The sequence below is a fragment of the Protomyctophum parallelum genome (assembly GCF_964188405.1).
Source record: "Protomyctophum parallelum genome assembly, chromosome: 18".
Taxonomy (NCBI): Eukaryota; Metazoa; Chordata; class Actinopteri; order Myctophiformes; family Myctophidae; genus Protomyctophum; species Protomyctophum parallelum.
In genome coordinates, this window is record NC_139716.1 from 30,474,272 (window position 1) to 30,502,265 (window position 27,994).

General features: G+C 42.5%; 2 protein-coding genes across 2 annotated transcripts in view; one reads left to right on the forward strand and one right to left on the reverse strand.

Moving 5' to 3' along the window:
• Positions 1-667: 667 nt before the first annotated feature.
• On the reverse strand, positions 668-13,260 carry faah2b (fatty acid amide hydrolase 2b). The gene is made up of 11 exons (XM_083788802.1): positions 12,922-13,260; positions 10,366-10,448; positions 9,738-9,874; positions 8,356-8,565; positions 7,786-7,905; positions 7,353-7,488; positions 5,449-5,566; positions 4,571-4,690; positions 3,784-3,895; positions 2,949-3,137; positions 668-974 (listed from the first exon to the last, which is right to left on the reverse strand). The coding sequence occupies exons 1-11, from the start codon at positions 13,117-13,119 to the stop codon at positions 799-801; spliced, it is 1,599 nt and encodes a 532-aa protein (XP_083644928.1). The 5' UTR covers positions 13,120-13,260; the 3' UTR covers positions 668-798.
• Positions 13,261-27,732: 14,472 nt separating this feature from the next.
• The window catches only part of tesk1b (testis associated actin remodelling kinase 1b), a 30,288-nt gene continuing 30,026 nt past the window's right edge, over positions 27,733-27,994 (forward strand). The window contains exon 1 of the mRNA XM_083788522.1: positions 27,733-27,987. The gene's annotated coding sequence lies outside the window, so the exon portion shown is untranslated. The remainder of the gene's footprint in view (positions 27,988-27,994) is intronic.

Consider the following 27,994-nt stretch of genomic DNA (forward strand, 5'->3'; position numbering starts at 1 on the left):
ATGGCTGAATGAATATTGGAGGGGCTAGTGCCCCTCAAAAACGCCAGCATAGTAAGCCACACCATTGACAAATAAGTGTCATTGCTTATGCCCATGTCCCTTCCAGGTAAATATATATAGTTTAAATAAAATCACAACTCGTCTTTGTGGTAATCCCTTTTCATTGTACAAAAGTGCTAATTTGACCTTTTAGTGTACGGGTTTATTGCTGATATTCTCCAAACCAAATAATTTGGCTCTGGAGTCTCTTATGAGTGATCATTTTGTGCATATAAAGGTGGCATTGGTTTATCCTAATCCTGGGGCTGGCAAACTTGCCTCTGTTTACAATTTGCAATGTAGGCATTTGGCAGACAAAATCACTCTGGATTAAGAGCGTTTGCCAAATGCCGAAATTGTAAACTGAGGCAAGTTTGCCAGCCCCAGGATTAGGAGACCAATGCCACCTTTTTATATACACACAAAGATCACCCATATAAGACTCCAGAACAAGGTTGTTTGGTTTGGAGAATATCAGGTACAGGCTTTAGTTTAGACATACTGGTCCAACTGTCATTAGACCAACAACCTATACCTCTAACCCTAACCGCAAGCACGGGAGCAGCGCCCGTGGAGGTGCTGGGTTCAAAAAGTGACAGGAAAAGAGAAGGGAACCCGCACACTCATATGCTCCAAAAGGTTATTTATTGACGACATTTCGAGCCAAGGCTCTTCATCTGGTCAAAACTGCTAAAAAATGCTATCTTCTGTTTGAATTCTGTATGTGTTTACTGTACACGTCTTGTACAGCACATTGTTTTAGTTGGCCCCTGGGTCCCTCCATCCTCCAAAGGTCTTCTCCAGGTACAGAGCCATGGCCAGGGGCAGGTGGTCCTGTAGCTTCCCAGCCACTACCTGCACCCCCATGGGAAGCCCCTCTTCGCTCAGCCCCAACGGGCACTGGGTCACCGGCAGGCCCAGGATATTCATTATAGCTACAGAGACGGAGATGGGAAGGATTATACAAAACATATTGAGATGACCTACTCTTCACTCTACAGGTACGTACGTTGCCAGGGTAAGTTAAAGGTTTTATGACATTCATTTTCATTTATTTTATTTTTTATTTTAGTTTTTATGACCTCAATTACACCCAAAAACCCTGAACTTTGAACATTCAGTGGATTTTCTGTAGTCTGAAGTTTTCTTTGTGGTTTGGAAGGGGTTTGAGCTACAATGAAAACAGGCAACACAGTGAAAACAGTGACATCTGCTGGCAAATCCCATTGACATATATGGGATTTGCAGGGTCTTAAATCACTTACTGCCAGCAAATCAGAGCACCTGTTTGACCCAGAAAACCCCAGATCACAGAAAATCTACTGAATGTTAAAAGTTCATGTTTTTTGGGTGCAATTGAGATTAGAAAACCTAAAAGAAATAACAATTCCAAAACCTTTTTTTTAATGTCACAATCCCTTTAAGATTCTTTATACATTTTTGCCTGTGCCTTCAGGACAGACTGGTTCATGTCATGGCATGCACAGAGATATATTTATCATGCGAACGGAGCAGGATGTCTCAGGGGTCATCGCCATGATGGCTTGTGTGGAATTTTTTGTCAAAATTAAATATTTGCCACAGACGTACAAAATGGGCAGACAATGATACACATGAAGAGATAGCCCCAAATGACTATAACAGGTCTGTCACTGAGAGTGTACAAATGGACCAGTGTCCACCAGAGGGTGCTGAAAACAGCTCAACACACCAAGTGCTCCTTGTTTTGTGCAGTATTGATTTCACCCAGAAGAGAGACTAGATATATTTCCAAATCCAACTTACTGTTTCATTGTGCACAGAGATAACAATAAGAACAATAGCATATGTAATGCATGCCGGGGGTCGGCAAATATTTATTTTATCTTAAGTCATTTTAAATTCTTTTCACAGTAAGTTCCCGTTGCAGATGTGGGTTTCACTTAAAGAATGGTGGTTATTGCCTAACCACGTTCAACCTGGTGTCCCTATACCCTATTTTTGTCATGTCATCATAGGTTAACATTTAAACCTGGCAATGTTCTATCATCAAACATTTTCAGGAAGAACAAATAGCTTATCCAAAGCTCACACGTTGTGTGAGCTTGTACATCGACTATTTTCACTATTCGCCATACGACAAAGTTCTGTATCAAGTTATACAGCAGGGGTGGTCAACAAAGAGATCGGATTGCACTGCTGAGGGGATCAAATTGAGTTCATTCAACAGAGTAGTTTTTTTTATAGTTGAAAAACTATTTTGATCATTATCATCATTGCTAACCATAATTATTTTATGTGCATAACGTGAAGCGAGGGACGCAGGCGATGTTGCCTGGATCAACGACAGGTCTCCTCCAGGTCTGCTCAAGAGGGGCGCAACAACGCAAGCGTAAAAAAAAAGCTGAACAGTATCCAGGTCTGGTGAGTCGCGGGCGTGTGCACGAAACGAGCATGCGCGCAACAAATTCACGGGACCGCGCTCACGTAAATACGCTTGCGTCGTCGCACCTCGACTGCTCCCCAGTGCTCCACGCAAAAACGCAGGTCTCATTGAAAATGAACTATAGGCGCGTTATATCACTTCATATTTGAAAGGCCCCTTTAGACTTCTCCCCAAATTGTCAGAATGTATCTTATCATTCATATTAAATTATTGACTCAGTCTTCGTTTGACCTCTAAGCTAAGCTTGTATTCTAAATAGCTGCCGATAAGAATTAAACACAAAGGTGGCTTTCACCATCTGGCATTGGCTGAAACGTGTGCCCGGCAAAAGGCTGCTCACCACTGATTTTAGAACCAGGCAAAGGTTTTGTGGGAGCACTGTCTTCTGGGTCCGTATGTACAGAGTTAAATAAACACTCAGGATTGTTCCGTGTACAACAGTATACGGCACAGTAAAGGTAGAGTAGACAATGACGTCACTGACCGGTGTAGGCAAAGTCGAAGGGTCTCAGCAGCGGGTGGTGGTGCTTGGGGGCCACGTTTGGGTGCGTGGGGTAGAGGAGGACCCCGTCGGTCCCCAGCAGTGCCTCCACCTCCGCCTGGAGCTGCTCCTTCTGCTGAAGGAGGAAGGACGGAGGCTTGCCTGCATGGGTCATCTCCACCAGGGCCAGGCCTGAAGGTGTTAGCGACACACACACACACACACACACGTACAGAACAGGTATAGTCGAGTGTATGAGTCAACTTGTGACAAATTAATTAATTCAAACGACCATAAAACTGTCTGTAGACAGAGTGTTGATACTGTTGTGACTAGCATCATGACTGTGTTGATAATCTACTCATCTACTGGTTCCGACGTGACTGTCAACACACACACACACACACAGCCAATTTGCCTACAGTAGGTACTTAAAAGATCACGCACATTGATATGTACAAGTTGCGTCTGCAGCTTTTGTAGCGTGGTAAAAACAAAGTGCGAATGGGGCAGCCAATGATTTATTGTTGTCGGAGGAGCAGCTCTGTCAGTTAGGCTTTCAGCAGCCTAGCTGGGCATAAGCTCCGTTGACTGGGCTGCGCAACTTACGCTGTGATTGGGGACGTGTTCTAGCGTGCACGCACATGCACGTATACCGTGCCGTACCTGCGAGTGCGCGTGAAAGAAATAGTGGTACCACACAGTGGTACTGCATGCTACGAGCATGACACTGCTGTACAAAAGTTTAGTACGGCAAATGTATAAATGCCATTTTTAATCCTAAAGCCTGAGTTATACTTTGCTGTGCCCGTGCACTAAAATTAAAGTGCATAAATACCTATGGCAGGCAGAGTGTGCACTGATTTTCCCATCATCCATTTCAGCAGCTCCCACAGGGGCCTTGCTGGTTGCCCTGGCTCTCCCATCCACTCTGCAAATGGTCGCGGACGCTTCAGCACACACACACACACACACACACACACACACGTAAACATAAACATACTTGGTTGGAGTGATGAAACAAAGAAATAAGAAGACAAAATTCGAACTGGAAGGCAATAAACTTTTGCTGGTACTCTCCTAATTTTGCAAACCACCTGAAAATGTTTTTTTCTGTTCATTAAAGAGCCGGAGAGATAGAACTAGAGATAGAGATAGAACAAAACAAAATAAATAAAAAGTTTTTATTTAATTATTTATAATTTTTATCCCACGATTTTGCAACTCATTTTTCAACCAGTGTCAGTAATCCTGGGCGCTACACTTCCTCTGCCCACCTGGGGGGGGCAGCGGACTGACCTCATAGAGGTAGTTTAGAGTCCAGGATTACTGCATGTTTTTTGTGAGGGTACCACTACCTACCCTAGGGGACACGGGGAGAACATGCAAACTCCACACAGAAGGGCCCTTTCGCCAACCCCGCCTCGGGTATGGGCACTGATGACGCGGAGGAGAGAGCACGTCCTCTCAGGGAGACACCACATTTCTCTTTTTGGTCTCAAGCTGAAAAGGTTTGGGAACCACTCACTGTGTTCTACACTACAGGTTCTGTCCCAACAAATGAGATGCGGCAGGCGAATTGGCGTGTTGTGTTGTGGTCAGACTACTACTCCAGGTCCACCTACCTTGCCCTCCTGGTCCGGCAGGCCCATGTAGGTGACCCAGATCCGAAAGCTGTGTTTGAGCCCCGGGAGACGCACCTCCTGGACCTCCAAGCCAAGGTCAGCTTCCAGACGCTCCACCACCTGAGGAAACAGAAACACCTCATGAGGGCTGCCTTCACGAGAGAGAGAGAGAGAGAGAGAGAGAGACTGTCTGTCTGTCTGTCTGACCCTCACACAGAAACTATGCCAAGAGAGAGACACATGACATGTGTATTGCTCTGGACATGGTCATGATCATCTGTATCATTCTACGTCTTTTTTTTTTTTTCCCGTAAATTAATGCCCTACTTATCATACTACTAACGGCATCATACAAAAGTAGATATAAAAGCTTGAAACGCTTTGACCTTGTCGAAATTCTACTTTCAAATACTTGATATTTACTTAACTATACACTCTTTGCATTATGTGTCAATTGCCATGTGGCACCTAAGTCGACTGAATCAAATCTTTGGCTTAACCACATGAACCCTATAGCATCACTATTCTGGGCATGCCATAATTAGGTTCCGAGCATGAATATTTGGCGAAGATTTGCTGATGACTTGTAGATCTGCCATTTTTGACCAAAGCAATTTGGTATGCATGGAAAACTTGAGTGGGCCAAGAATAGAGCCCAATTCTCTCCTAATAAACCCATTTTGGGCGGGAACCCCTTTTGGTGTTAGCATTATGTTGTGCTTTAGCTATTGAAAAATAGCAGATCTACAAGCTCATAGCGTGCGACGAGCTTGTAGGTCTGCTATTTTTGAAAAATCGAGAATGGGTTAATCAGACCAGTGTGTGTCCAGTGGAAACCTCGTATGAATCTGATCTCAGGTCAGAATGGGTTAACCCACCTTTCTCTGGATCTGAATGAGCTGCTTGTTCATAGGAGACACCAACACTGAACCTCCATCATGTGGGATGGTGAAGACCCGCAGCTTCTTTAGGTCCACATCTGTGGATAACGATAGCCTACAAAAACACAACACACACAGTCACACACACACTTTCTCTGTATGTCTTTATGATCAATTTGCATCAATGGGGAGAGCAACGGACTTGAACTCATGCTTCCTTCATGCCCGAGTGTCCAAGTTGCTCCTTTACACCTGCCAGGGGAGTTTCCCTGGTTGGATGTAGCGCGTGGAAGGAACACGTTATTCCAACCAGTTCCTTTCCCCTCCATCAGGCGCCCCGGCTGGCCAGGGGGAGGCAGTTTAGTGACCAGGATTACTGCATGTTTTTGTGAGGGTACCTACCCTATTATTATTATTATTACCTACCCTCAAATTAATTGTTTAATCGAGTTTGAAATATTTCAGCAAGAGAGAGAGAAGAACAAAGGCATTTTAAAGCATTTATGCATACAAAGGGTGCCTTCAATACCACATACTGTAAGACAGTACAGTTAACCTATTACAGCAGATTGTTTTCATAGGCCTGCAAATGTGTTAGCCTTTAACATAATTTGTAAATGTACAAACTAGACATAGATTATGCGTAAGAAAAGTGGAAAATGTAGTTAAATTTCTACTGTACTGCACTAACAACTTCAGATATACAGTAGACAGTGGCCTCCCCCTGGCCGGGACAGGACGCCGGATGGAGGGCAAAGGAACTGGTTGGATTAACGCGTTCCTTCCACGCACTACGTCCGGCCGGGGAAACTCCCCCCTGTCAGGTGTAAAGGAGCGACTTGGACACTCGTGCATGAAGGAAGCATGAGTTCAAGTCTGTTGCTCTCCCCAGGTTGGCGGAGGGTGTGTAGAGAGCCCAGGATCACATTAGATCAGGGGTTTTCAACTGATTGTGAACCAGGGACCACCACCTTGACTAAGGATCAACCTGGGGACCACTGTTGTGTTGTAATGGGATATGGGCTAAGATTAGTGCTTTCGTAGCTTCTGTACCAGGCTTTCATTTTTGTTGGTGCAAAAATTGAAAGCCTGGAGGAACGCATTGGCCGCTCTGGTCTAAAAGTGGGAGTCAACCCTTCCGGGTGCGCGTCGCTCCAAATGATGTGACGTAGCGCTGCACTAGGGGGGAGAGGAGGGGCCGGGGGTGACGGACAGATCGATGAGATCCAATCAGGGCGTGCGCAAATCTGAGCCGCGACCCGCCCCTCTAGACCAGAAACCTAACACGTTAGCTCAGGCTAGTGCTTTCGTAACACTTGTTATGGAATGCATCCCATGTCTTATACTGTTTCTCAAACGATGGCGTGCCTTAACCTTTATCCCTAAACTTTTTCTTTCCATATTTTACTATCTTGAAAAATACTAGCTGATCTACATCCATACATTATGGCTATTATTGGCTATTTGAACTATTTTAATAATAGTCATAGTAATATATATATATAGTAAAAATGGCAAATACGTGCAAGATATAGCACATGATGACATGATTATATGGGCACATTAACATTTCCTAATAATGATGACTCATTCAGGCAAGCTGGTACAGTGGTACACCCTTCTTGAGATTCTAATTAACTGCCTTTTCTGTGGAATTTCTTAACCTCAGACTTCCCAGTAATTCTGATAACATTGACACACTTCCATGGAACAGTGCACAGACGTTTAGTGCACTGTTCTGTTCCATGGAAGAAAATACTTTGCTGCATTACTAAATGCATGGTCAGGGACCACATGCAATACCTCCACGGATCACCAGTGGTCCACGGACCACCTGTTGAAAACCCCTGCATTAGATAATTGACACAGGGGTGAAAAATGGGTTACAAAACGTGTCTTACATTGTAGCATTGGGCCCGGCCATGATCTTCAGCATGGGCACCAAGTCCTCTGCATAGCGACACATGGGGCCAGTGCTGTTGTATTCCCCCTGTCTCCCAGTGAATGTAGGGTACAGGGTGTCATTGGACACCACACCTGCAAAAAGACACATCTAATTAGGGAGAGCCTCCTAGATTCTAGGACCTAGAACACATAATTTCCACTGAGGGAAACTTGACTCGGTTACGATCACATGCACACATGCATGCATCCATAACAATTGCATTCACTGTGGTGTACAGTACAGTACATGCAAGCAAGCTGCATGCTCTGGAATGCAGTGCATGTCTAGATTCTCAGACCAGAAGATTTACAATTAGATGATACCATTTTAAGCCTCATTTATACGTACAAGTCGCATTGCAGGTGTGAGTATGTGTAAAACCAACTCACCTGGAGTGGTTTTATGGCCAAATATCCCGTTAAAGAAACAGGGCATGCGGATACTGCCACCGATGTCTGCGCCCATCCCGATGACGGCGCCTGCGGCCCCCAGCAAACTCCCCTCTCCACCTGGAGCAGACGGAAAGAAAACGGTAACTCCTCTCACTCACCATCTCTCTCTCTCTCTCTCTCTCAGTCTCTTTGTATTTGCTCTCTTGCATGATTGATCGCTGTGTAAACGATACATACAGCTGTTAATTTCCAGCGGTGTTTCTGAACCGTTCAACAATCGGTGCATGTGGAGTGACGTCTCCTGTCCTTGGTTTTCCATGACTATGCTACTGCTGCAGCCTGCAGTATGGACATTACACATGGCCTAGGGCTACTATTTTGTTATGTTTCACAGTTAAGGTGTGAAGGGGGATGTCGGGGGACGTTGCACGCTGGTCATGGAGAAATGATTCCGTCCAAATGTCGCCTATTTTCACGAAACGTTTGTCTTTTTATGACGAGCCCAGAATAACAGTATCTAAACGAGCACCTCCTTAAAATCCAAACTACTTGGGTATAGTTGCTAACCTGAGCTGCCTCCTGGTACCCTCTCCAGGTCGTATGGGTTGTTGGTGATGCCGTACAGGTAGTTGTTGGACTCGGACCACATGCACAGTTCACTGGTGTTGGTGACGCCCAGCGGGATCGCCCCGGCTCTCTTCAGCAGGGCGACCGGTGGAGCGTCTTCTGCAGCCAGCACTCCACGCCTGGAGAGCAGCCCTGTCGTATGAGGCATGCCTGGTAGAAAGAGAGAAACGACGCCAAGCATTTAAACACGGGTGAGTCTCACTAAGCTGGAACTGAGCGATCTGACAATTGTACAGTTGTACCATTGTAATAGTTGTAATAGTACAGTTGTACAATTGTAATAGTTTTTGTGATTTGGTGTCTACTTGTGTGTCTGTGTGGGGGGGGGGCATCAATATTTATTATTTTCTGAGGCAGATACCGACATCTGATTATTTCCCATCAGCAAAGCGTTTGTCTAAATTGATGTACAATATTAATTGGTTAAATTGTTCAGACATGCTTGTCTTGAGATAAACAAGCAGTGTCGTCAGTATAGGCCAGGGGAGTTACAACACTTCAGGACTTGGTTTTGTAATGTAAAACAAACATCTTGGGGGAAAGAACACACAAACACAAGTGGTGTACACTTAAACGCTTTTCAACATCATCCACAAACATATCGGAGTGATACCAATTGAGCTTTTGTCGTATATTAGAAATGGCGTATAGATTGACACCATTCTAAGCCACTAACTAACCAGAGATGAAATAATGTTCTCAAAAACTACCAGGCAGAGTAGTGAAAAACCAGGCATCAGATGAAAAGGGCAGGCAGAGAGATGAACTGACGGTCTCAGTCGGAGTTGTATTTATTTCAAAAGTTCAACAGAGCAGAGCTAGCCGCGACCATGGGTGGCCGGCGGGAGCTGGACGTGGCCACTCAGCTAAACTACCGAATCATTGCATTTTCGCTAGGCTACTTAAACAGATTTACAAGCATCATGAATACAGGGTGTCTTTCTTCAGATCAACATAATATGGAAAAATACTGCAGAAAATCTTATCTGCTGTTTCCACTGTGTGTTTTGGTTCACACCTAAGGCACGCTTCAAAGACTTCAAAGACAATAGGATTGCAAATGACTGTCCCCGGGAACCTCTGAGATAAGCTTCCCAGGCCAGACATCTTCTCACCCATGATCATTGAATAAGCACAAATGTAGTTGCCTAATTATTATGAATATTGGGCCCGGACGGTTAGCTCAACCGTCTGGGCACCTAGGCTGCTGAGCCAGCCTGACGGCGTGCCGCATGTCTTTCCCCCATCTCTCTCCCCATTTCCTGTAATAATAATGGGAATTGGATACAGATAGGGTTAGATAGGTCAGCAGTTAGCTTTACCCTGCAGGGCGAAGGCCTCTTTGACAGAGAGAGGGACACCCAGAAGAGGCAGTCTGTCCTCCAGGACCTTCTCCCCACCCGTCTCCTCTACGATCAACTTGTCAGCCTCACCTGCCTCTTGGAGGGCAGCATCAAACCTATGAAGGAAAGAGACAGACAGACAGACAGACAGAGAGGTTTTCAGTCCCTTTCATATGATCTGGGTAACAACTTCTCAAGTGGCCAGACAGACTATGGAAGATGGTTGCTTCTAACCTCTCAGGAAGCCACGTCACATTGTCTCCTTTTCGAGCACGGGTGAAAACACCTCAAGGTCAGTAAATGGGCCGATCATAATAACCGAAAAATGTCATGATGAACTACTAACAGGACTCTCTGAGATTAAATATTTGTTGTTGTATCGAGCACTAATTGGGAAAAAAGAACACAAACTACCTTCAGGTTTGTGCTGACAGAACTCCTTTATTGAGTCAAGCAGTTCAGAGGAGTATGGTAAAGCCCTATACTATTCAGTTCGCTGTTTTAAAACAAAGAGACGCTTTTGTGGAACATTTTTGCCTATATAATGACTTTATGCCCCCCAAAATAGGGATCCCAGCTTGAAAGTGGCCAACTTCATATCACTTGCCTGTCTTTTACCATGGCGTTGATTAATGGGTTGACTTCCTGAATCCTGTCAATATAAGCCTGCACCACATCCACACTGGACACCTGGACAGAGAGAGAGAGAGAGAGAATGAAAGATTACATTTTTATTTCCGTGCCTTGTTATAAGACACCAATAACAGTGTGTGTGTGTGTGTGTGTGTGTGTGTGTGTGTGTGTGTGTGGGGGGGGGGGGTGGCAATGAATGTTGCTTTTGAGACAAAGTGTATCAATATATAACTATGACACTCCTTGTAAAATAATCCTTGTAAACCCTTGACCCTCCACAATCTCTGTTCACCTCTGATCAAAGTTAGGAGCCCTTGCATTAAACTAGTTGTGGCCGTGCATAAATTCCTTTAAAGGTTGCATGACATTAATTTTCATTTATGTTTTTCATTTTAGGTTTTCTTTTAGGTTTTATGACCTCAATTACGCCCCAAAAAGGCTGAACTTTGAACATTCAGTGGATTTTCTGTGGTCTGGGGTTTTCTCTGGGGTACTTCCTTTTTCTGTGGAATTGTGATGAAATTGCAACTTCCAAGTAAATGACATCATTGAGGCCTCATCATAGGCTACCATGCAGGTCATTTTCTCAGTGTTATATATTGACAGCCCTGTTTTGTCCCCGTGTGTTTCCCGTCATGCCCTGCTGTCTACACACCCCCTTCCCTGTATGTACAATCTATGTTCAAAGTAAACAGTGAATAAGCTACAGTGCCATTACCTGGTCTCCCATCCCATCTCCTTATCCATCTATATAAGTATACAAAAAACTGGCGACGAGGATGGCATTCGAACCCACACGTGCATATAAGTCTATATAAGTATACAACACTCAAAAGGATACAAATAAAAGACAGTTCACTTTCCTATACATCCTATACGTAATGCATGGTCAATGATCCCTGGTCCCTGACCACATGCAATTCCTTCACAGACCACCAGTGGTCCATGGACCACCAGTTGAAAACCCCTGCATTATAGGTTAATTATAGGTCATTATAAGTAAATTGACTTTTTTCCTAATATTTTAACATATTATATATTATTATTATTATTATTATTATTATATTATAACTATAATTTTTAAATGTGCAGCACATTGGCATAGACACCATGGCATATTATGAGTTTATTCTGTATTTCTGGTAAAATTATTGATTACTTATTTGTTATTTCATATAATGTCTGTGGCAAAAATGAATTATTGATGAAAATCACAGGCTGGCATGGTGATGATCCCTGCTGGCTGCATGGGAACTTTCATGCACAAGCACAACATGTATAGGCTTATAGTGAGAGAAATCTAAGAAAATCTGGGAACTAAATCGTTACCAAGAAATTTCTTCACCAATGTGTTTCTAAAGGTGTCTAATAACATGTACTAAAAGTTTGAAATTCAACTCCTGTGGGAAATTGAGTTATTAGCATAATATGTGACCATACCCATAACATCCTATATAAGGCCAAAAAGTCCAAATTTCATCATTCTTTAAGTAGCATGTGACATATGAAACTAGGGGTTTTTCATGATTCTGAATCCATTCCAAGCATTAGTTTTGCACAAAAAACACTCCTTGGCCTAAATTAGGCCATATCCACTTGACCAAATGTGCTGACCTCATCACGTTTGTGATGACCGCTATGGCCGTTTTCCTCCAAAGGAGTGTTTTTTGTGCAAAACTAATGCTTGGAATGGATTCAGAATCATGAAAACCCCCTAGTTTCATATGTCACATGCTACTGAAAGAATGATGAAATTTGAACTTTTTTTCTTTATATAGGATGTTATGGGTATGGTCACATATTATGCTAGTAACTCAATTTCCCACAGGAGTTGAATTTCAAACTTTTAGTACATGTTATTAGACACCTTTAGAAACACATTGTTGAAGAAATTTCTTGGTAACGATTTAGTTCCCAGATTGGTCAAATACCTGATAAAATGCCCTTACTATTAAAGAGCTTTAAAACTAAAGGTACAAAAAATCATTGGAAACATGAAATAGTAAGTAAGTAAATTGTATTTATAAAGCACCTTTCGAAGCAAAGCTACAAGGTGCTGAACATTTGACACAGTAAAAACAAATAGAAGCACAGAAAAAAACAGAACAAATACAGTTGTGACAATATAAATGAGCAGAACAAAGACATAGGGCTATAAAATGGCTCAGGTCAAAGGTACATAACATAACATAATTATTATTATATAACGCATTCATAAAACACACATGGACACGCTCACTCATACACATTAATTGTTGTGTTTCATTTTTAACTAAGGGACTGCATTCACTGCAATGGAAATAAGCCGTTGGCTTTCTTGCATTTATCCTTTTAGTTTTGATGGTGACACTGATGTAATTGGTGCATCTTTCCGTACATGTAAACATTGTCAATAAACATATCAATCAATCAATCAAAAAAATAAGAAAGAAACATGCACACACACACACACACACACACACACACACACACACACACACACACACACACACACACACACACACACACACACACACACACACATACAGACCTCTCTGCGTCGAATCTTGTGTGCGAGCTGCGTGGCAGACAGTGTGAGCAGCGGGTTTGTAACAGGTGGGAGCTTAGTTCTGGACCCCGAGCCCGAGGCCCGCCGCCGGGATGACAGAAGCATGAACAGTCCATAGAAAAAGCCCATGAGGGTCCGCAGGAGCCATGCACGGACCACCTCTAGACGAGTCAGTGCCATGATGTCAATGAAACCAACTAATTGAACAGTTATTGAACAGACATAATCTCAGTTCAAGGCGTCACAAGAACAAAAGCCTGTGACATAGGAGTCATATAGGCTACACATCTAGTATACCAGGTCCAATGAGTAGATATCAATGTGAGCAGTGAGCGTTTAGGCTATATTCTTAATGGGCGTGGCTATAGCGATTCAGGGCTGGAGCCAGGCGACACAACACAACAGAATGAAAATGAAAGACATCAAACTTTCCAAAATTCCTCAATCCTGGAAACTAGCAGAGACAGCCTCCGCTGATGGGACCCAATCAGAGCGTTTACAGACGGGATGTTCCTCTGAGCTAGGCGGGTCTACCTCACAGCAGATGACAAATGTAACTGTAGGCTACATTGTGTGTGTGTGTGTGTGTGTGTGTGTGTGTGTGTGTGTGTGTGTGTGTGTGTGTGTGTGTGTGTGTGTGTGTGTGTGTGTGTGTGTGTGTGTGTGTGTCAGACTGCCACAACAGCTTCGTTCGCTTCCCGCGTTTACGCGTCTTACTTGTGTCAGCACAAACCTGAAGGCAGTTTGTTCCCAATTACAATTAGTGCTTGTTACAACAACAAATATTTAATCTCAGAGAGTCCTGTTAGTAGTAATAGTTCATCATGACATTTTTCGGTTATTATGAGGAAAACTTTGACTGGAAAAGACTCGCTCACCTTATAGAAAAAGAAGTAAAACTCCTTAGACTGAGACTTAGAAAAATATATTTTCTTTTATTTTATCATGCTGTGCTCATGGTGCTCTGTGCTCATGGTGCAATTAAAAAGCAAACGTTTCGGTCCTCAGACCTTCGTCAGTGCTATGGTTTTTCACAGACAAAGAACTTACTTTTACACAACTCCAAAACAATACAGCTCAGGTGCTGAGAATTACTAATTGGTGACATCACCTGATTGTGGGCGTAGACATTACAGAAAGGATATACAAAATCACAGTTATATAGGAAACAAGAATATTACATACATCCCATGTTGACAGACTTATATAATCACTTTTTGAATATAACTTTTTACTTTATAGGTAGCACTGGAGGGAGAGATCTTCATTTAAGCCACCTGGATTGACAGACTTTAAATAAAAAATCCATCTAGATTCAGTTTGGAGGAGTTTAGTGTCTAAATCACCCCCTCTTCTAGATTTCTTAATTTGATCAATGACTGTGTAAGACAGATCTGCTGTGGAGTGACCGGCTTCCATGAAGTGTCTGGCGACAGGAGATTTGATGTCCTTGCGTCTGATGGCACTCATGTGTTCTATGATGCGTGTGCGGACTGCCCTAGATGTTTTGCCTACGTACTGTAGATTACATTTACATGTGATCATGTAGACTACATTAAAGGAACTACAATTCACAAATTGTCTGATAGTGTATTGTTTGTTAGTAACTGAAGCCGGTGACTCCATCCAACCGCCCCGTGTGTTGCTGGGGGGGTATGTAGCAGTTTGCTTTCACCATATAGTCTCTGATGCTTTGAGATCTATAATGAGAGAAAAGAGGAGGGTCAGTAAATACTTTAGCACCTTCAGGGTCAGCTGACAAAACATGCCAGTGTTTCTCTATGATGCTACGTATATCGTTGCTCAAAGGATTATAAGTGGTGATGCAGGCACATGAATGTTTCTTTTTGGTCTTTGCAACCTGGTTAGGATTATTCAATTTAGTTAAAGCAGAGTCAAGCCATTTTTTGGGGTACCCTCTATCAACAAAGTTTCTGTACATGATGTCTCTCTCTTTTTGAAAATCTGACTGACTGTTACAGATTCGTTTCAGTCTAAGGAATTGAGAATATGGTAAACTTTCTTCAAAGCAGGGGGGTGTGCACTGGTGGCATGTAAAAGACTATTCTTGTCTGTGGGTTTGGTGTACAGAGTGGTGGACAATTTACCATCCTGAAAAAGTACACGGGTGTCTAGAAATGGAATTTCATGTTTGCTGAATTCCATGTTGAATTTGATGGTAGGTGCCAGATTGTTCAGGTAGGACACAAAACCATGAAGCTCTTCCTCAGTACCTTGCCAGATAAGGATAATGTCATCAATGTATCTCTTAAATAACAACATATTGTGGGCAAAAGGATTGTTGTGCCACACTGAATTGTGTTCAAGGAAGCCCAAGGCAATGCCTGCATAATCTGGACTGAATACTGAGCCCATAGGTGCCCCCTGCAGTTGGAGATGATAGGAGTACTCAAATAGAAAATAGTTTTTGTGTAAAATCATGGATGTCATTTCTACCAGAAAGTTGGTTGGAGCTGAGCTGTATTGTTTTGGAGTTGTGTAAAAGTAAGTTCTTTGTCTGTGAAAAACCATAGCACTGACGAAGGTCTGAGGACCGAAACGTTTGCTTTTTAATTGCACCATGAGCACAGAGCACCATGAGCACAGCATGATAAAATAAAAGAAAATATATTTTTCTAAGTCTCAGTCTAAGGAGTTTTACTTCTTTTTCTATACGGTGAGCGAGTCTTTTCCAGTCAAAGTTTTCCTTATGTTTTTGAGACCACCGCTACCGTAGTTAAGCTTGAAGAGAGAAAAAAAAGGACGAAGAAAGGCGCAACAGTTTTCTCAGTGCTTCGGTTATTATGAGCCCATTTAATGTCCTGATACAGAACATATATAATCTAACAAAAACAGAGATTATTTTTATTTGGCCCCTCTAGTTGAACCCTTGCACTACATTCACAACTTGGTTCCTTCTCCACTAATGTCACTCCTGCAGCCCGTGTGTGTAGTGTGTGTGTGTGTGTGTGTGTGTGTGTGTGTGTGTGTGTGTGTGTGTGTGTGTGTGTGTGTGTGTGTGTGTGTGTGTGTGTGTGTGTGTGTGTGTGTGTGAGACGCAACTTGGCCTGTTGTAGCGCCATCATGAGGCTGATTTGAAAACTGTCAAGTGGCATTTCTTCCTCAGCCTATAGCCTAGTGGGAATAGGCATGCACGGCTTAATTGGGATATCCGTGGATATGCACGGCTAAATTGGGATATCCGTGGATATGCACAATTTAAACGTGTGTGTGTGTGTGTGTGTGTGTGTGTGTGTGTGTGTGTGTGTGTGTGTGTGTGTGTGTGTGTGTGTGTGTGTGTGTGTGCCCCGTTAACTGGGGGTGATCTTTGATTCAGACCAGATCTCTTTAAAAAAACAGGTAACAACAGTCGTTCTTTCTCTCTTTTTTTATGTATCCCCTACTTGGGCTAGTGGCGGGCATGGTTAATATCAGAATAGTGATGTATTCTTGATTTCAGCTGTTACAATTCCAAATGGGCTACTGGTGGCCTGGCCCCCACCTTCACTTAATGCGTCCCTCAGGTTAAATGTATATTCAGTGATTTCACTTAATTCAAATATCACTTTTTGTTTTGTTTTGTTGTGATAATCCTCCCTACTATAGAGTGTTCTGACCATATAAGGAGTTCCTCCCTGTCCCCTATAAACCCTGGGGGTCAAAATACCGTAGGTTTCGTTTTTGGCTATAGGTGGCCAAGCCTTCATCCAATCAGGATAGAGAGGGGCCTTCCGCCAATCATGATCGAGCAATGTTCCCCCACTGTAGTGCGTGACCCAAATCACTGAATGCTCCTTTAATATCGGAATACTGATATATTATTGATTTCAGCTGTTACAATTCCAAACACGCAAACATGACCCGCTTTACTTCAGTCTACATTAGTAGCTTAATGACTAGTCTTTTTTATGTCCAATGTATTTGCATTTAAGTTCATTAACATAAGAACATATAAATGTATTTGAAATTAAAAAAAATAATAATTCAGGATTCCAATTCAGAAATAGCTAAAAAATAATTCAGGATTCCAATAAAAAAATAGCAATAATTGCAGATCTACAAGCTCAAAACATGTTGCAGTTTAGCTGTAGACAGCAATTTCTTACTCTATGCATTGTGGCCCCAAACCTGCCTTATCTGTATATGGAACTCCAACCTCCCCCAGTCAAACCAAACTCAGCTTCTTCTACGCAACGATAGTCTGTTCTCCTATATGGCAGTGAATGCTGGACCTTGAAGCCAACCCTGCAGAAGTCTCTCGATGGGTGCTACACCAGAATGCTGCGTGCAGCACTCAACATCAGTAAGAGCACACATGTTATCCAACACAAATCTGTATGATGGAATGCCAAGGGTGAGCCAGAAAATAGCAACCAGGAGAATGAGACTATAGCAGGACACTGCCAAAGACACCAACAGCTGCCAGCCAGCAAACTAGTGCTGTAGGATCCAACACACGGGCACCGGTCACGAGGACGTCCCACGCTAACATATGTGGATGTAGGCCTACTCAAGAACGACGCAGGAGCGCAAAGTAGTAGTACCAACGAGCTGGCCAGATGTATGGACAACGGGGATGACTGGAAGCAACGATGCAGGGCTAGAGAGAGTTATTATTTTAATATGCAATAAAATTAAGATCTCACACAAGACACAACAGAATAATTTGATAATATGCCACATGCAGTTGAATGCAAGTGTGGCCCACTGCCAACAAGTGAAGTTGTTTGCCATTGATTGCAGTTGGTTGATTGAATTGTTGGCAATAGGCTAGAGCATGGGTTTCCAACAGGTGGTCCGTGGACCACTGTGGAGGTATTGCATGTGGTCCCTGACCATGCATTTAGTAATGTAGGATTTGTTTTAAATGTTCTTTCCACTAGTTGAGAAACCGTGAACTATAGTGACCTGTGATGAGTCCATCCATGTAGTCATTTACTGACAAGTTGAAGTTCAAGAAATTCAACAGAAAAAGGGAGTTAGAATCTCAAGAAGGGGGAAGTGCAGCATGATTGTCTGGTTGAGTCATTATTATTAGGACATTTTACCAGTAGTAGTCAACGGTTGAGAAATAGTGGGATGTATACACATGGGATGCATAGCAAGTGTTAACTTACAAAAGCACTAATCTTAGCCCATAGCCTATCCCCAGTTCCCCACCCAACACAATAGTGGTCCCCAGGTTGATTCGAAGTCAGGGTGGTGGTCCCTCGTTCACAATCAGTTGAAAACCCCTGCTTTAAATCCTGGCATGCTCTTTTTATCGTTATCTAATCACTCATCATGTACGTACAGTACATGTACATGATGGTTTTGACTCTTCTCTTTCTGTTTCCATTGTTTCCATTTCATGCATGACATCACAACTATGCAAGGTCTAAGACTGTCTCTAGGATGTCTCATCAACTATCGAAGCTACCGTACCAAACCAAATAGTTTCAGTTTGATATTATCAAACTGAAACTTTTTAGTTTCAGTTTGATAATATCAAATCAGAACTTGATCTCCTCCTGACCTCCAGTAACACGGTCCTCTGAAAAGCAAGCAATCTCTATAATAACCATATGACACGCACCCAGCACCTAAATGGCTCTTTTCTCATGTTATGTAACGTGTGATGTACTGATAAGACTGATAAGACCCAATTATTGAAACCACAAATATCAAATATGGAATCTTTAACCCTGGCATCCCCATTTTGTTTGGGCATGTCATTATAGACCTGTAAATTGACTTTTCTCTTTTCTGCGAGTTCTGCTGGTGCTGCTGGGCTGCGAACATCTTGAAACATTTTCCCGCATCAGCAGAGACCTTTTCGCTTTTTCGCTTGTGCATTCTCCATAGCACCAAGCAGTGTTTTTTGTTTGTTTTTTTGCGGGGGATTTTATTTATTTTTGGGCACTCAGCCGGCACCACCTTGCCTCTAACCTGACGCTGCCAGATCCAAGAAGCTTGCTACACAAAATTGTTTCACAGCTTATTGGGATCTGGGATCTCGGAAGCAAATTCGATGACGGGGCTGTTCCTTTTTTTCAAGTTACTTGGTAGATGATTGGATGGGACCGTCTGTCTATCACCGTGTGGGCGTGCAAACACAACCAATCATATTGACGTGTCTATATATCTTCACATCCGGTTTCGCACATATCCCGCCCTTAGCTCACACTGATTGGTTAGACCACGGAGCTAGCTAGAGTTAGCTGAACTCCCTGAGAGATTCCAGATGGTTGCTGTGTTGGAGAACATGGTTACCCAATACCGCCCCCATCTGGCAAAGTCAGGTTACCTTGCCTGGCCCTTATGGCAAATGCCAGCATTTCCAGACCGTCCTTAATCCGTGCCTGCATAGGGCCTCCTGACTCCTAGAACCGGCACTGAATACAGAAGATAGGACGCTCCACCCGGACCCCTAGGGGGTACGGTGTTTATTACTGCATCCCCACAAAGCACAAAGGGCCCTGTTTTTTTAGCAGGCTAGTGTAAATGACTTACAATCCTGTCTAAACACATTCTCGTAGTAGGTATAGTCACACAGAGATATCCTTGCCGCGGCATCTAAGGACAAACTAATGCAATTTGCCTCGGAGACTGGAGTAGGCTAACACATTTAATTGTCACAGATTCATCACTCACAACTCATTGTGGGTGCAAAGTGTTGTGAATTTGTAGATCAAGTTACAGCCTAAAGTAACACTACTCGCGCAACACAACGATGGTGTTACGCCATCATTCCAGCATGCATATGTTGGAATTGAGAGAGTTGGAGAGTTACAGCACTTGGACTTTGTTAAATTATTGTGTCACACTCCCCTGATTCACCAGGCACTTATAAGCAGGCTACAATTTAATGACCAGTCTTCACCACTTTTCAAGTTATCATATAATTGGTCCTTAATGTTCATTCTAAAATGCACAATCATTTCTCAATCTGTGTCTCATAGGAATTAGGAAGGGTAACAAAATAAAAAAAAATACATTTAGATGTGTATTATCGTGAGAACCATGGCTTCAATTATCGCATTGCAACTTTTCAGAAATTGAAAGAAAGCCTGCTTGGATTCCCCATAGATGATGTCACTGGTTTCCGAACTGCCCAGTTCCCACCACAGTCCACAGCCCTCCTATGGTAAAGTGGCGAAGTGGTCCTTTAAGGCCTCACTCACACCTTTCGATCTAGCATACAACATTGATGCATGCTAGATGTAAACAAAGGGTAAGTGTCATGGCCGTCCCAATGCATTTCCAATGGAAGTCACATGGTTTGACACAACATTTTTGTTGTATGGCTTTCGGCTGTGTTTCGACTGCCCCCCTCCCCCTCATACAACAAAAATGTTGTGTCAAACCATGTGACTCCCATTGGAAATGCATTGCGAGCTTGCATCAGTAAACAAGTCTCATGCATCAGCTATACATCAATCTGTTGTGAAGGTGTGAGTCAGGCCTAAGGCTTCAGTTTGGTAAATAAATGCATTGCACCACCAACCTGCAGAAGACTTTAGGCTACCTCAACAAAACAAAACATTATAATAGCTATTATATTATTAGTCATCATAGACCTATAACTTAAGCTATATTGGATAACTATTATTTAATACATGCTGAAGGTGGCCACACGGTGGCAGCATTGCTGCATTTAAGCGTCATTATTATGGCGCTCCATTAGCTAATCAGAACACATAGAACGAGTGAGTGAGAGAGAGCGAAAAAAAGGCCTCTGCAATGCAGGTCAGTGGGTTAGCAGCTATTCCATACGTTTTTATCTGCTAACCCAGCTTTTTGTCTGTGCCATGCCATCACCATCCATGGATTCCTGCCATTATACATGCAGAATAATTCAGGCTCAGTGCTAGTATGGTGAATAGATATAGGCTATAGCCAATGTAATATTGAATTGGGCCTAATTTAGGTTTTGGCACATTTAATCACTTTGAAATGATACTAGTTATTTCAATAGTGTAGCACTGTAGCTTTAGACAATTGGATGCAATTGTCATTGTACAACTTCAAGATGATTTGTATAGCATAGAGTCAATCTCATTCTCATATACACTAATTTGATCTTTACTCTTCACTATTAAAGCAATAATATCCTGATTACCTGACCAAACTCAATGTCATTTGGTTGCAGTTGGCATGTTTTATATATTCAATGTATATCCTGTTGTATAGATTCCTAATTGATATAGGCCTACTGTAACATGTAAAAGCAAGTGTTGGAATGTATTACATCAATGTGTAAAATTGCATTAGTCTATATCTATAGGCTAGCCATTAGTGGTTTTGCCAATGGGACTGACACAGAATAGGCTATGCATTCATTCTATGGAGCAGGCTGTTCATTGATCTACGACTACGTCATTCTCATTCAGAAGAAGGGACTTCATTTCATGCCTGATTTTGAGACAGATGAGAGCTGCTAACACAGAGGGTGGGAAGGATATTAGTGTTGGGGTGGGGGGGTCAGCTCACTTTAAAACCACTCAAATCCGAAAGCATTTTCCTCCATTTCCAGTAAACTGGAGGGAAAAGCAAATGTTGGCATGAGAGAACACTGACCTATATAATGCAACCCAAAAAAGAACAGAATGAGTCATGCATTTTGAATTGAGAAAGGCTCAACCACTTATTCATATATGCTTTGTTGTAGCCTAACATCAAGTATGTTTGACACATGTTTCCTATTTTCACCTATAGAATAGGGTGTGGTATAGAACTGGTGTGGTCAATGAACAGGGTGTACATCCATTCCACAGTACGAGCAGACCATGAAGGCTAATACTTTGTCATATGACATGTTGGACGCTAAGCTTAACCATGAACCCTTATTCTCGGCATGTCATAATAGATGAACATTTAACAAAAATAGCAAGTGATTTGGTGTAGAAGAGGAACAAGTATAGACCCTTCAGGGATTCTGGTCAACTATAGAGGGTTTAAGTCGAGTGATTCAGTCAAACATAATGCACCCATCTTAGCTCAGTGCAGAAAAAAACAGATATTTTCTTGTAAGGTGAAACCTGCCCACACACTCAGGCTAAGGAACTACAGGGCATGTAGAGACAGGAGTGAGAATATGTGAAAAACAGTCCATTGTATCCCCAAAACAGGCTTCAGACTATTAGACTGTTGCTGTCTATAGCAAAGTGCAAACAGGGAATACGGCTGAAGTTAACCGTCTGCTGAAGTCCAATATTTAGCAATATTTATATTTATGTCCAGTATATAGTTTTAGAGTGAAGCATTGTGGTCACTGTGTCAGACTCATAACGCTCCGTCATATTTCATGGGTGTTTTTTAATGCTTTTGTGACCTCACAGCCCCTCAGGATAACATGATATGGGTCAGTCACTCAGTCACTGCAAATACACACACAACACCCATGCAAGCGTGCAAAGATAAATACATGCACACACACACACACACACACACACACACACACACACACACACGCACACACACACACGCACACACACACACACGCACACACGCACACAATACAAGAGAGTATGGCTCAAGGGTCTTTTTGCATTGACTTTTTTCCCTCTTGTCATGGGATAGCCACCATGAGGCCGTCATCCTATAGTTCATTATGTTGACTCTCACGTACAACCCCAGCTCTGCCTTCATCACACATGAGTCAGGCCTTATACTGTAGTTGAGCTATACTCAGAATCACCTTTATTGTCACATCACACGATTACACGTATAAAATACATTATTTTGTGTTCTCAATATATTCAGGAAGAGGTAGAATACGGTAAGAGAATAGAGAAGACTTAAAGGAATATAGAAGTCAAATAACAGGAAGGCCCAGTTCCTCAGCTCAGTGGCCTTGTGGTTAGAGTGTTCGCCCTGAGACTGGGAGGTCGGGGGTTCGATCCCCGGGTCGGGTCATACCAAAGACTGCAAAAATGGGACCCAGTGCCTCCCTGCTTGACACTCAGCATCAAGGGTTGGATTGGGGGTAAATCCCTGCGACATACTAGCGTCATGTCCAAGGGGTGTACTTGTACATCAAGCTGCCTCACGCTACAGAAACAGGAGATAGGCTCCTGCCCTATGGGCCCCGTGGCTCGGCAAGGCTACTTTACAGTCAAAACAAATGCACAAAGTCCAATATACAAAAGGTGCATGATTAAGAAACACTATGGAAGGCAGAATGCTTCTTGTACACATGGGTGGAAATGTCTAGCAGATAAGAATAGCAGGAAGGGCCATCAAATCTGAGTGTGTGCATGTGTATGTAATGTGCATGGTTGAAGTGACTTAGTTAATTAAATGAAACAGACCAGATAATAAAATCACATCAAATAGCAGCAGTTATAAATTCATGTGCATCATGGGTAAAGTGGCATTGATAAAGAAAAACAGCAGCAGGTAATGAGTCACCAATCTCACCGTCTCTTGTGTATGATATCAACTAAGTATAGTGTTAGTGCCGCAGCAGAGAATGCAGACATAGTCACATCATGTGTATTAAGTGCTTATATGCCTATAAGCGTCAGACTGCCACTAGACTGTGCGCGCTTGTTTCTTTTTGAGCAACAGTCACAAAGAAATTAACACAATCTATTCTACACAGTAAATATAATTTATATGCAGGTCCTAAGGGATCCAGCACCCTTCTGGCTCAAGGCCTATAGGTCTACCTTTAAGTACTTTATACAATTCCCTCATGGACAGGAGCACTTCCCTTTTGATCCACTTTCATGCATTGCCCTGGTGACCAACCTAGAGTCATGTGTCTCTCCCATGGGCGAGGAAGGGCAAGGGCATCTGTGAATGTATATCTCTTTATATATGCATTATGCAGCGTCTGTGTGCTGTGTGCGTTAATACTGTACAGCCACCCCCCATCTCTTTGGCTGCAGGCCTCCATCAAAGAGTGGGGGTACCATGTGGCACCCGCCCCACTCCTCCCTTCTTCAGGGACAGGCGAACGTGTGAAACAGCTGGTGCGGTCCGAAAGCCAATTAGAGCTCCCTGGCCCCCTGCCTCGGTGTGCCCGGGACATGCAGCCTGCTATAGGCCGAGCAGGGGAATCGGCAAAGTGTGGTCGTTAGCGCCTGCCGAGGGCATTAACAAGGAGCCATGCTTCTCCTGGTCTATACTATACTAGCAAAGTCAGATGGGAACCAAAGGATATTGATTTTCTGGGGCTGCAGTTCTATAGTCTGCGGTTAAACAGGAATTACAATTCCAGAGTTCTCCTGCCCTGTTAAAGGTATATTCAGTGATTTCACTTAATTCAAATATCACTTTTTGTTGTTGTTTTGTTGTGATAATCCTCCCTACTATAGAGTGTGCTGGCCATATAAGGAGTTCCTCCCTGTCCCCAGTTAACCCCTGGGGGTCAAAAAACCTTAGGTTTCGTTTTTGACTCTCTATCCTGATTGGACGAAAGGCTGGGTCCCACAGCCAAAAACGAAACCTAAGGTCTTTTGAGTGAAATCACTGAATATACCTTTAAGTCTGATTTGTGATACACTTATACATGTTAACCAGGCACTGCCCAGAGCGAAGGATAAAAACCTATACTTCTCCTCTCCCCATGTCGGACACTAATTTAGGACATAAACTATAAGTACATTAATTGATCATAAAAAAATCTTCTACATCCTGACAGTTTTCTGAAAAAGCTATGTTTTTATGTCAGTGGTTCTTCGATTTTTCTAAAATAGCAGACCTACAAGCTCGTAGCGCGCCACTCGGTGGCGCGCTATATGAGCTTGTAGATCTGCTATTTTTCAATAGCTAAAGCATAAGATAATGCTAACACCAAAAGGGGTTCCCGCCCAGAATGGGTAAGCAAAACAAATTTACATTGGTGATGTAGTGAACATATTGCAGTTATGATGTTTATGTATAATGAAACCACAACAATTAAGGGTTCAATACAAGGCCTATGTGTTTATAGTGTGGCCTTTTGTTGAAGCGTTAAAGTGTTTCAGAAGAAGAAAGGGGTCAATTCTATAGATTGAAAAAAGCCTGCACAGCAAAATCAGAAGTCTTATTTTAACTCAGAATTTAACTAAGAATGGCACATGTTGTCTATAGGATATGGCTGTGTGGAATATGATAATATTATGTCTTGTTTTGATTTATGGACTCCATCATATTGATTTCATTTGGTTCATCTCTGTGTTAATTGTATGGCTTTGGATCAATTGCATGTTGTCATAAGAGGTGTTATAGCTGAATGAATGATTTAGCCTGGAGTTGGTCTGTACAGATGCCAGGAAGTCATTAGGGAGAATGGCTGTCGGAAGGTTCAGCTCTGTGAGAAGCTAAAGTCACCCTGAGGCATCTGAGAGGGGTCACAGGGGTCAACACACATGCACGCACGCACACACACACACACACACACACACACACACACACACACACACACACACACACACACACACACACACACACACACACACACACACACACACACACACACACACACACACACACAGTCACACACGCACGCGCGCGCGTGCGTGCACACACATGCATACATGCATGCATACATGCATACATGTACTCTCTTGGACTATCCTCAAAGGAAATACAATTTAAGCACAATGAATAAGTGAGCAGTAACACTAAATAATATATGTTTCATACCATTGTCTAAGACCTTTGTATGCCTTTTTTGTATCACCCCCCCCCCCCCCCCCCCTGGCTTAGCTATTGTAAATAGGACGGAACCAATAGACCAATAGAATGAGTTATCAATAATGTATAATGATCAAGAATATAGGTTTTAGCTGCGTCTGCTCTGGGGTGGTGGACTGTGGGGGTGTCGGGGGGTCAGCCCAAGGCCTGTCCATCTGGGGAAACGTCGTTGGCAGCAGTCAAATGTGTTCACAATGTGTCATAATGTTAGGTATGTGGTGTAGCACTGCAATACGGATTTTATCACAATATTGTTATGACCAAATGCTTGTGGCTGACTGACACGATATTCGCAATCAACCATGAAATGTATTAATACATATCTGTGCTACTCTGGTCAGTGGTCAGTTTGGAGAATCAATGTCTAGACAAAAGGCCCCCACACTGCCTGCCACTGTAGTGCCACACATGTAAAGCGTCTTTGAGTCTACTTAGGCAAGCGCTATGTATATAAATCCCAGATATTTTTTTATTTTTTTTTATTTTGTGACCCAAGTTTTTATTACGCATTTTTAATAAATGCACCACCCTCCCTAAGGTTCCAATTATCGTTGCAACAAGAAAAGACATTTCGTCAGTTAGTTCGACATGATCTTACAATATATAGGCAGCTTGGCTGGTAGACTTAACAATAAGATTGAAAAACATACATACATACATACATACATACATACATACATACATACATACATACATACATACATACATACATACATACATTTCAGACGTTTTAGCAGTTTTTAAGGACCCACTTTTAGGCCAGTGCACCAGAGCAAATTCTTGCCTTTTTTTAAACCCTACCCATTCCAACCAAATACATACATACATACATACATACACACTTTCAATCCCATCCTATCGCTAAACTCATCATTTCAGGTCTGGAATGTGGAGTCCGTTGGACCAGTGGACAGCGGAAACTCATGGAACACAGATGGATAAAGAAATTACAAACTGTAACACCCACTGGTCTTAATGAAAGAAGTTGATTTTTATCCCCTTCCTGTTCATTTTTATGTAAAATAAATAAATGGTATCCAGGCCTTGCTGTGAACTTTTACTCCTGTTTGGTTTTAGGTTGTTTTATTAATGTCCTTTTTTATATCCATTTTACCATTGGGTTTTAGAGTATGGTTTAGGTATGCGGTCTAGCTTAAACTTGGACTCAGGGGGGTGGACGCCTCTGCCTTGCATAGTCCCCAGTGAATAGGCAGTTGGCCCTTCACTGGTAACCCTATTTTGGACTCATTTTAAATATATGAAGGTATTGCGGGCAGGGATTTTTACCTAAAAGCCCCCCCTTTTAAAATACATACACACATACATACCTACATAAATACATTTCAGAAGTTTTAGCAGTTTTTAAGGACCCACTTTTAGGCCAGTGCACCAGAGCAAACTCTTGCCTTTTTTTAAACCCTACCCATTCTAACCAAATACATACAAAATATGACATAGTTGTGCTTTGACCTTTTCTACAGCATCTGTAATTGTAAGTGCTTCAATAGACTATGCGTTTTGAGGTTTCCATCTACACAAGGAGATTTTTTGCAGCAGTAACTCCAGCAAAGAATACTTTTTTTAGTGACTGGTAAGGAGAGTGTGGAGTCATCTTTTTTTTTTTCTTTTTTTAAAACATATGTTTATTGATTTTTCTTTAAAACAAAGTAATTTCAAAACAATTATTTACATAAATTCCCCCCCCCCACATCCCATGTGGAGTCATCATTTAACAACAAAATCTGAGGGAGACATGGTACCTCGAGTCCTCGATTGCAAACAATTCAGATAAGGTCCTAGCTACCCGAGACCAGAATGTCTTGACCCTGGCCTGGGACATTCCCAGAACATATGCATATATATATATATATATATATATATATATATATATATATATATATATATATATATATATATATATATATATATATATATATATAATAATTATTATTATTATTATTAATAATAATAATACAGCCTGCCTTCAGCGCTAGGCATAGGTGAGAATGACACGCATTTAAGCGCCCCCGCAGGTGCATTTTTGCGGTGATCACGTGTGGATCCGCCCAGCCTAGACGCTTCCACCAATAAAACACACACACCAAAAGTCTCCGCTGTGCCGTGTGTGTGTGCTGTGCAGTGCTTGCTTCCTCCATGCGATGCAACACAAGCCGCACAACAAACGCTGCTGAGAGGCGGCGCCGCGGAGGTAAAACGAAACGCCGGGCGGTGACTCGGTCCAAAGGTGCACAAAGATGATTAATTAGTAAAATAAATGCCCTCGGTAACTGGACACGACACCCTGAACGGCGGCGGAGCACACCGAGGACAAGCGTGCGTGGTGGTGGTTATCTTATCACCATAGGATAGGACGGAGGCCAGGTAAGTC